This window comes from Vitis vinifera, chromosome 2 (assembly GCF_030704535.1).
Source record: "Vitis vinifera cultivar Pinot Noir 40024 chromosome 2, ASM3070453v1".
Classification (NCBI taxonomy): domain Eukaryota; kingdom Viridiplantae; phylum Streptophyta; class Magnoliopsida; order Vitales; family Vitaceae; genus Vitis; species Vitis vinifera.
Genome location: NC_081806.1, coordinates 5,926,640 through 5,937,642, shown reverse-complemented (window position 1 = coordinate 5,937,642; position 11,003 = coordinate 5,926,640). Strand labels below are relative to the sequence as shown.

The window sequence follows — 11,003 nt, the reverse complement described above, 5'->3', positions numbered from 1 at the left end:
TTTCTATATAAAAAATTATTTACTAAAAATTCCTATCATGTCATGTGCATTTTTTTCCTTATTTATTTATTTCTTAATACATATTATTCTTCCTTTTATTTACTAAAAATTCCTATTATTTTTCCATATTTATTTTCCATTTTATAACAAATTTAAATAACCTATCTATTAAACCTTATTTTCCATATTTTCTTTATTTGTTAATGTATAAAATAAATAAGCCTAACAAATTTGAAATTTCTATAATAAATGAATAATTGTTGAATGAAGCCAAAAGGATTTGCCCACCCTCAAAGAAATTCAATCATACAATCCAATTCCATGAAGAAACTCAATCAAATAATCCAATAGTATGTTGATTGATGTGAAGGATAAATGGATTTGATCCATTGGAACGTTGGATAATGGGTCAGACTTCACAATCTTAAAAATGATAACCAATGATAATAAGCAATAACGATAATTTTGCCTACGTTGCAAGCTACAGTTCACTGAACCGTAAGAACTCCGTAGGACTGCAGAGGATCTTAATCCTAATCCCGTAACTGAAAGTCCAACCAAAATCTAATTGGTGCCTGACTCTTAGCAGTTGGGTGTCTGTCTCCTCATCGATTTCTGCAAAAGTTGCTGGAAACCTCAAAAGCCCACGAAAACCCATTCCCGTTAGGAGGAATCAATCATGGGTTCCTCTCCATCTTTCACAATCTTGCTCAGCTTCTTCATCATTTTCCAATTATCATATTCCATTCCTTTCATTGTACTCCATGGTAACTTTTCCTTTTTCTTAAGCATGATTGTTTTTTTTTTTTTTAATTGATAATATTGTTTCTTTAAGCTAAAGCTTTCAATGCTTATTGTTGTATGGTTGATTGAAGACTCTGTTCCAATATGGACTGTTGATTTTGTGATTGTATTTTCAAGGTTGAAAAGGGAATGAACTATCTACTATGGATTCTTTCTATATTTGCTTCATACTGATGTTTATGTATTGAGTGTGTATGTGTTTGTGTAGTTCTCATGAATTTGACCATGGAAATTGCAATGAACTGGGTTGGGATTTTGCTGTAATAGCAGTGGGTTTGAAAGATGAAATTCGTTCTGGCCTGGTAGAGTAGTGACATGAGGACATTGTCTTGAGAAAAATCCTCATGCTTCCCGGTCCCTCGCATAATGAAGTTACAATGATCCACTGTCAGGAGGAGCTCGCATTTGCATAACACAGAAAAGGGCCCTCAATTTGGCCCGAATATTTAATGATTGTTATGCTCATAAATTGATATAATTTAGATGCTTGATTGAGGGAAAAAGGTATAGCAAGTAATGTAGAAGGGTCTGAACACAGTACAGGAGTTTTGCAAGTTGCATCTCATTGCAGTGGTGCGTCTACCACAAATCACAAGATGTCTTACATTCATCTGTGTCTTAAGGTTCTCCAATTATAAAGTAATGCTACCTTCGATTCCAAACCTTTACTTGATGGTTAGAACTTATTGGACAAAATTTCCAACTTAGCTGTGGATTATTTGTTGAATTTATATGCCAGATATACCAATGGATAGTTTTGCAGTTGAATCATATCATGGTAGATAACTTTTGGTTAAATTAAAATTGAAGATATATTGCTGGAGCATTTGGAATTGAAATGTTCTACGGAAGTCAAGTCGGTGCATTGTGTTTTATATATGATAGTGAGTCCACCGTATTTTCTATGATATCTATAGATCCTATTTCCTTCTCTTAGCTTTACTTTATTTCATGATATGTGTCTCCATAGTCCATATTATGTCACCAATTTGTGCAGTCCTTCTGTGTGCAATATAATGGACTAAGTCAAGCTCCATTTGACATCCAAAACACGATTTGATTATTGTCCCTAGAAGTCTCAGCTTGTCTGACAACGATACCTACTTTGTTATTCATATTGATTGCAGTATGATTCCTGCTCTGAATTCTTATACTTTGGAAATTGATTAAGGGTATTCTTGCCTCAAAGTATCTGATCAAGTTGTTTTTCAGTTGACTTCTTGTATTTCCTGTGGTGAAATGTTGTTTGTGGATTATTTCTTTGGGTTGACCTATTGTCTTTCCCAGCAGTACTATGCTCAGTTTCCTATATTTATTAACTGCAATAGTAGATTTAGATTGACTTTTTACTCTTTTCTTTCTAATTCAATTTAATTATCTTTTCTATTTGAAATCATACTTTCTAATAACCAATCTATGGCAGGAATTGGAGATCAATGCTCCAACAAAGGAGTTAAACAGTTCACTGAGCTACTAAGGAACTTCTCCAACTCTGAAGGATATTGTGTGTATGTCTGTATAGTTGTATACTTTGTTTTGTTTAAGGTAGTAATAGCATGCATACTGGATGTCTGACTCTAAACTTAGTTTGTGAAGGCTGATCCCTATCCAAACAACTTGCGTTTTGGGTTATGTGGCTTGCTATTATTTATGTGAAATGATAATAACATAATAACAACATCAATAACAAGACGATAAACTATTACTTGATGCAATTTTTAGCACAAGTCTTGAAGGTCTGCTCGTGTATTCCATTGAGATCTTTATCTTAGAAGTAGGTCTACTTATATGTCAATCTCACAGTCTTCAAGTTTGTTTTTGTTTTTGTTTTTTTTTTTTATAGGCAAGCAAAAGATATATTAACAGAAACTTTCATTTTTTTAATGGCATACTATTTAACAGTCTGTTAAACCTGTTGTGAACTGAATCTGTGTTTAAAAATGAAAAACACTGCTTATAGAGCAATCTAAAAATGGATGCACACAATATTCGGTTTCACTTTGAAAGGATCATGATTTCAGCATCAGAAACAAAACTCGATCTAAGAGAAGGGGAAATCCAACTGCATTTATCTCTTATGGAGTGGTTTTATTTTGTGACTGATAATTGCAAAAGATTCTGCATTGAATTTCTATTCCTGTTTTTAAATCTATTTTAACTATCCAGTTTAAATTGACTTATCCACTTAAATAATTTATCAAGAACTTAGTAAAACCATTCATCTGAATACATAATTCTAATATGCAATTATGTAATCATGATTTCATCTATTTTGTTTCCTTTCTATATTAAAGTTTTATTAACAGTCTGCAAAAATAGTGTTCACCCTTATGTTGTATGTTCTGAAGTAAATTGATAGTGTTGGTATATTCTTTAGCATATATAATGTTATTCCTTTACTTCTTTTCCTCTCTGTAGAGAAGTTGGAGACGGAACATGGGATTCCTGGTTTATTCCAATGAAGGAACAGGTAAGAACACAATAGAAACTAATTGGCTCATTATTTTTGAAGCATTGTTTTTCATCATCTGATTGCAATTTGAACTGTGTCATCTTTTGCAGGCAGAAATTGTTTGCAACAAGGTGGTGAAGCAGTGTGGTAATTTTAGTTTTCTTGCTGGCAAGACCTTTAAAGGTTTTCTTGTCTCTGATAAGTTCTGTATAAAACATATAGGTGAAGGAAATGGAAGAACTTAGAGGCGGTTACAACATAGTTGGTCTCTCCCAGGTGATTAATGAGGATTGCAAATTTTCATTTTTTTATTTTTTTGTACATTAAATTTGTAATTCAACATGTTTCATCTAAGCTTTAGGCACTGCTTAATATCCCATCTTTTCCAAATAATTTTACAACTAAAACTTTTTTGACATAAAAGTAACTGTCCTTGGAACTCCCATGTGAAAATTTAAGAGTCGACTCATTGTGATGGTTGGATGTTACAGACATCTCTCATTTAAAATGGAACTTTTTAGTCACTAGTAAAAAGAATCTTTCAATTACTACTGTTTCACTGAAGAACGATATATATATAGACCCCCTTAGTTCACAGAACCAATTACTTGTTACCCCCTTACTCATGTTGGTGGCTTTGAATGCACCTTGCACGGATACCCTTTTAAATGCAGTTCATTATTTTCCTTGTACTCCTAATGAAGGTGATTGATGGGGAAAGCCACCACATTAGTGCTTTCTTCACTCAATGAAAAGAGTAAACTTGCATTATACCATATGGTACAATTTTCAAACCTTGTTGAAAAATCTAAAAAGAACTGATGGGATATGGAGCCTTGTCTTAAATAAGCTAAAAATGGATTTCTTAAACACCTGCCTTGGGTATTCTTCCGGAATGCAACATTGAACTTACAAAGGATAGCTACATTCCAGATGGTGTTTTAGAGGCCGCTTACTGATGGTGATTAACCCAAAAAATCCATTCAATGAGTACTTGTGGGCCCAATTAATGGACAGGAATTCTTGCCTTATGAAACAGAGGAGTCATGTTGATGGGATATGGCTGAACCTAGTTTCTTTCAACCCACTTTGGGTCTGGAAGTGCTGAAATCTCATAGTGTTTAGAACTATCAAAATTTAGTTTCTAATCAAAGGGAAAAAGAGGTGACCAATTTAATCAGCCTTTTCCTTGTACAATATATGTAAATATCACATAAATCACAAATGTTATCCATAATTTTTGTGATACAACTTCTCTGATGAAATACAGGCTGGCAGGGACTTGCCAAGATGGAGAAGTGTGATTTACAAAATTCATATTTGTAGTTTCTTACATTCTGATACTGCCTCACTGTCTCAACATCCATTTTCTAACATCAAATGAACTCTCAATTAAACACATGTTCAAGATTTCTGATGATACATCTTTATTATGGCATTAGCTAAGGATGATTTTACTGTATAATTTCTCCAGCACAACTTCGTATTTCTGGTTGGTTCTGATTGTGGATGAAGTGGACCATGCAGTTAAGCTCAAATGCATCTTAATTCTTGTTGCTGTTGCCATGGTTATTAGACCTGCTGTTATCTAGCATATGTTCATAAAGAATGTTCATATATTCATTTTGGATGGTTTTCTAATTTTCTTACCGCTAGCATATTAATGTCTCCACTCTTTATTCCATATTTTTGAGTTATAACGCTCAGGTGGCTTTATGGATGCTGGCTCTCACTCTGATCTTTTGTTTTCGTATTACAGGGTAACTTGATAGGTCGAGGTGTTGTTGAGTTCTGCGATGGAGGACCACCTGTAAGAATGAGCTTAAAACTTTGCTGGTTCAGTGTTTTCTTCCTTTTCAGTTAATTATTCAATGAGCTACTCAGACACTTTTTCCTGGATAAATTTGCAAAACCTTCATTTTTTTAAGGACTACCTACACACGTTTTTCATGGACGAGTTTAGACTATATATGTTGGCATCCATGTGAGAGATTTTCTCAAATATGTTTAGTAGCACTAGGCAATTGGAAAAAAGTAAAATCAACTGCAATGAATGGGGTAAAATGGATGAACTTTGAACTATGACAGTGTACCATGTTTCATATAGATATCCTTCTATCCACCTACAGAGAAAAGTTTGTGGGTGTGGGTGTGTGTGCGCATGCTTGCGTGTGTGTGACAGACAGAGAGAGATGTTGCCATCAATTGCTATGTCATGCAAGTGTAAGCATTGCCCTCATTGTACACAAACACCCTACATCTCCATCACCCTTGATGTTTCAATCACAGTTACAAGGCAGGATGAGTGGCCCTAGGACAAGGAGCAAGCTCCAGTAATAGCTTAGGTTTTGTATCAATTGGATCCAATGTTATTTACCTAAAAATCATGAACAGTGATGATTAAATAATCAAGATTCCTTTTTCCTATTTATTTTGGCCCAATGGAAAATGGAGCTAATGTTTGAAGTTCACAAATTTTCTTGGTACCAAACTTATGCACTGTACTATAACTAGTAGAATGATTGGGCAAAGATTAAGCAGTTAAACAATAGTCTGAGAAAACTAGTTTGGTTTTATGTTAGGGAAATCAATCATGGAAAAATCTTTTCTCCTAAGCAAATCATCAAAGGGTTTGAAAAGGAGAGAAAGGCATATACGTGGTATTTTCAACTCATATATATATATATATATATATATACATATAATCATATGAGTTGATAAATTTATGGAAAAAAGGTGCTAGAGGGATGATATGATGGACATTAGCAAAGGAGGCATCAACTTGATATATTTATGTTATGAAGGACTAAGGATGATGGTGCAGTAACTAGTACAAGAACATGTGGAGCATGTACAAGTGAATTATTAATCACAATTCACACTAAGCTCATTTTACAAGTCAGCAATGAGTCCTTATCCTTTTTATATCAGTTACTTATTAGTTCTGAACATATTCAAATGGAAGTCTTGTGGTATTTCTTGTTTACTAATAGTCTTGTTTTAATTGATTAAAACCAAGTAGGCATAAATTCTAAGCTAGAATGATGGGAAGATTCTTTAGAATGTAGAATTTTTAGGTTAATATTTGTAAAATAATGAGTATAAATGACGATACAGTGAGATGACCAGGTTAGTCTCAGTGGTGATTGTTTTGATGTGCCTATTCAACCATCTGGTAATGAGTGAAAGGAATATGAGGGGAAGAATATATTGTTCATTGGGTTAAAGTGTAACAAATAGAGTGGATAAGTGCATTTGTCATGTTGCATGATCTTCAAATACCAATTATATTGAAGGAAAAAAATTTTGAGACAGTCATGTGTCTGATACAGTATAAATGTGGTGCAATCAAGGAAAAGAAAAGAATAGCCTCGATTGATGACTAGATGCATTACAGTCATCTAATCATTCTTGTAGCCCATGGCAAGTAAATGGATTTAGCTTTTCTTGCACATGGTTCAAATAGTAATAAAATTTGTGAATATCATTATCTTGAGTATCTATATTATGAAAAGAGAGGAATATATTATAATGTTTCCCAGGTGATAAGCTAATTTGTAGATGAAAGTATTTGAGCTTCTAGAGAGTTTGAACCCTTTTAAGGAAATTCAAGCTTCTATCACAATCCTTGCTAGCTTGTCACAGGGAAACTTTGAATCTAACTAGTTTCTAAGTAGAAGTCATGAAATTGCAGTTCTTGAATGGGAGCATCACCTTTTGAGGAGCTTCCTGGAACCATGAATTAAACCAATCAAAATTCAGATGATGTTTATTACAGTTGAACTTCTAATTGAAAACCACTATATGGTGCTTTCAATTCTCTTTTGACTAATTATCATTTAGATCCATAAAAAGCATCCTGTTTTTCATGAACCTATACCACTTTTGACAACTCTTGACCAACTTAATTATATCAGATGATACTAAGCTCCAGACAGTTTCTCTATGTTTTTTGGAAAAGATTATGAAGTGTGATTTAGTTGGATGTTGGCTTTCATCTGATCAGGTATTCACTGAACTCATAGTATGTATTTTAGAGGGATCCATCAAATTGCAGTTTAGAGGTACCATTGATTAATGCCATTATGCAGAGCCTTTGAGTGAGAGGCTTCTTCCTATTTACTATCATGAATTCTCCAGTATTTGGTATTCTTCATAACACACTAATGGTATATGTTAAACTGTGAATTTGACCCAATGGCTTAAGCTTTTAGGTAATAAACCCATGGTGTATATCATTCAGCTTAGTCTAAAGCTCTAATCTTCTGCCTCATGATCAGCCTTTTTTGGTTTGCATGTGGGCTAAATAAATAGAGAATAACATCAGTGAGACCTGAACTTACGGCCTCCCATGAACCAATGCTCTAATACCATGTTAAGTTACACCAATTTAACCCAAAAGTTTAAGCTATTTGGTAATAGACCAACAATTTAAATCCAACCAACTTGGGCGAAGGCCAAACAGCATGTCGTTTTTTGTAAGACTATTAATGCTTGATTGTTTGTGAAGTATTGTTCATTGCTTTTTGCACTTTTTTTTTTCCATTTTATCACCATTCTTTTAATTATATGGATACATTTTCCTGCCTTCAGTTTGTGAATTCAAGATTGCATTCAATTTTTTTCGTTCCCAATCATTGCAACAGGTTAAGAACTTTGTCTCATTAGCAGGACCTCATGCTGGTACTGCTTCTGTCCCTCTTTGTGGGGTAAGTGCTTTTGTGGTCATCATTATCATATCATGCGTGATGAATTCTAAAACTGCTTGGTTAAAGATTGGGAAATGAGGTTAGTCTATCCAAAAAAGGGATGGGAAAATAAGATTTTTTTGGAATAAGTTAACTGCAACTTGTAAACTACTTGGAATACAATTTACCTAAAGAAAAACTAGAGATAGTTACAAAGGCTTTTCAAATGCATATGGATGATGAGCAACAAGCAACACTGTTTCCATAGATGGACTGGATAATTGTTTTCTTCTGTGCTTTTATCCAATAAATTGGGGGCACAGCATGTCTCACATTGTTCCACTCTTATCACAAGCCATAATCAACCGAGCCCATGCTGTTTAAATCTATTTTGCTCAAGAGTGTGATCGACACTAAAATTTTATTACATGATTCAAATTTTGTCCATGAAGTACAACCCTCGAAGGACTGGCTATTTATTTTTTATCAGAAAAAAGAATGTATTAGAAATGGACAAAGCAAGTGCATGAGAAGGATGAGGAATCCTTCCCAGATTTACAATGTTATCATATGATATTGTACCACTGTCATATGATAGTTCTGTGATACTGGAGGATGATTGTAATGCTTACAAGTTATTGCTGATATTTCTACAATGCAGTCCACCTAAAATGGCCTTGTATTTTTTAATGAGGAATTGCCCTTTTATACAATGTATCACTTGGAAATTTTTGGCTAGTTCAATTCAACATGGATATGTGTCTTGAATCAATGATTACTATAGCAGTGATCTTAGATTTGCATGCATAGAAGGACCTGGTAACAATGTTATTAAAATTTCATTTTTCCCAATCTCGAGCTCTGTTAATATGCTAGGAATTTCTCCTTTTGCAGTCTGGCGTTTTCTGCATCATTGCAGACAACCTGATCAAATCACAGATCTACAGCGACTATGTCCAAGTATACGTCTGCCTTTGAGCTTTCTTTAATTTTACAGCATCATTGGCAGTTGAGATTTTTGTAGCATTGCAACTTCTTAGTTGAAGACAATTGTCTGTCTTTTCACTAAAATATGCTTGTTCTGATTCTGTTTCTGATTCTTTTGCCTCTAACAAGGTTTGACAAACTTTGATTTGTGGAATGCAGACTCATTTGGCTCCCAGTGGTTATCTTAAACTACCAAATGTGAGTAAAATAACTTAACGGAGTGCAGGAGATGATTTCAAATTCTACTGCATGCTCTGTTGTTATTAGTTTATTCATGAAGCCTCTACAATCATACAATCATTCGAAAGTTAACAGCTTGTTTCATTCTAGTTGTTTTTTATTTAATTTATTTTAGGATATTATAGTCATGGGAACAAATTATGCTTATCTATTTATATTTTGTTGATTGATTTTCCCCTAGATATCCAATTTCCTCCCATTCTTGGGGGGTGGGTGGGTGTTTTATCTGTTGGGTAGGGTTTTGGGCTTTGCATAACAGTTTTCTTGAACTGCAACCTACTCCCCACCCATCTGGAATCCAGATGTGTCATGCCAGGATAGCCCTGGCCTTGATCAGATGTGTTATATGTTGTATTAATGAACTTATGCCTGTTATAATCGCTTTATTCTCTTGGAACTAATTGTTGAGATCAAAAAAATAATAATCAACTTTCTCTTCCAGGATATCCCCAAGTATCTGGAAAAATGTAGATTTCTACCAAAGCTTAATAATGAACTCCCTGATGAGAGGAATTCAACTTACAAGGAACGTTTCAGTAGCTTAGAGAATTTGGTTCTTATCATGGTGAGTTGAAAGAGCTTTTTCTCCCTTACTATAACTCTCTTAGTCCTCAGATTATTGTTCTCTTTACTCAATTTATGTAGGTTTAGCTGTTCAAGAATATTTATATTTGCCACCTTATCATATTGGTTTCTCTACAGTTTGAGCAGGACACTGTTTTGATACCTAAAGAAACCTCTTGGTTTGGATATTACCCAGACGGGGCCTTTGAACCAGTTCTGCCTCCACAACAGGTATTGCATTTGAAAAATTAATTTTGGTGACTGGTGTTACAACAGCTCTTAGAAGCGAAGGGAAAAAATGTATGTCTAAAGGAATTGAACTCAAACAATCGAAAATATTTTGGATGATGATTCTAGTTGGTTACTGCTTGGGCCATTTACTGAAGGTATAAATTCAAATTATGGAGGGAAGAGAACCACCGGATTGTAACAAGAGACTGATAACAGTCCATGTCATCTAATCTGAACTTCTGAAGGTGGACAATCAAACTGGTTGGCAGCATTGTGAACAAAATCCATAGCAGACACAGACCACTAAATTATAGTCATTTAAAGGTTTTAAGGCTACTATGTGGTTGCTCAATAATAGAAGTAATGATTCTCATGTATTAGAATCTTGTAAAAGGTAGTCTGGTATTAGAAGATACTTTTATGTTGTAATTTTATATGCCATCTTAGTTTTCTGACATGTTTTCATCTGGGCAGACAAAGCTTTACACTGAGGACTGGATTGGTTTGAAAACCTTGGATGATGCCGGAAGGGTTAAGTACATCAGTGTTCCAGGAAATCATCTGGGGATCTCCCACAGCGACATGAAACAGTACGTGGTGCCTTACCTGGAAGAAAAGGCATCAGCTGAGGTGATCACTAGATATTCATCATCACATTGGTTGCCTTCCTGGATCAAGAATCTCTTAGGGAAATAACCAGGTCCCAGAGGATAAATCATTGATGAACACTTGATTTAAGTTCTATGAACCACAATCTACAAATGCATGACTGCAAAGTCAGTTTGATGGCAATTTATAAGTATGCAATAACTTTAGATCTGTTCTTTTCCTGTGCCTTGCAATGCTTGATGAAGCTTGTTTTAGCCATAGGCATATGGAATTGTTACAATGTAGTACCATACCATGATAATTGAAATCACAAGTCTGTTCATAAGAACATGTTATCTGCTGTGATATGCGTTTCTAACATTGATTATTTGCGGGAAGCCAATTTCTGTTTCTAATTTTGCAGAGATTCCACTGGAACTGGAAAGATT

General features: G+C 34.4%; 1 protein-coding gene across 1 annotated transcript; it reads left to right on the top strand.

The window, feature by feature from the left end:
• Window positions 1–465: 465 nt before the first annotated feature.
• On the top strand, window positions 466–10,915 carry LOC100249424 (uncharacterized). Its single transcript, XM_002269749.4, has 12 exons — window positions 466–767; window positions 2,228–2,312; window positions 3,223–3,274; window positions 3,367–3,387; window positions 3,479–3,532; window positions 5,016–5,066; window positions 7,903–7,965; window positions 8,839–8,904; window positions 9,091–9,129; window positions 9,614–9,736; window positions 9,874–9,966; window positions 10,441–10,915. Exons 1-12 carry the CDS (start codon window positions 680–682, stop codon window positions 10,660–10,662), a joined length of 957 nt encoding a protein of 318 aa, XP_002269785.4. The 5' UTR covers window positions 466–679; the 3' UTR covers window positions 10,663–10,915.
• The last annotated feature ends 88 nt before the right edge of the window (window positions 10,916–11,003 follow it).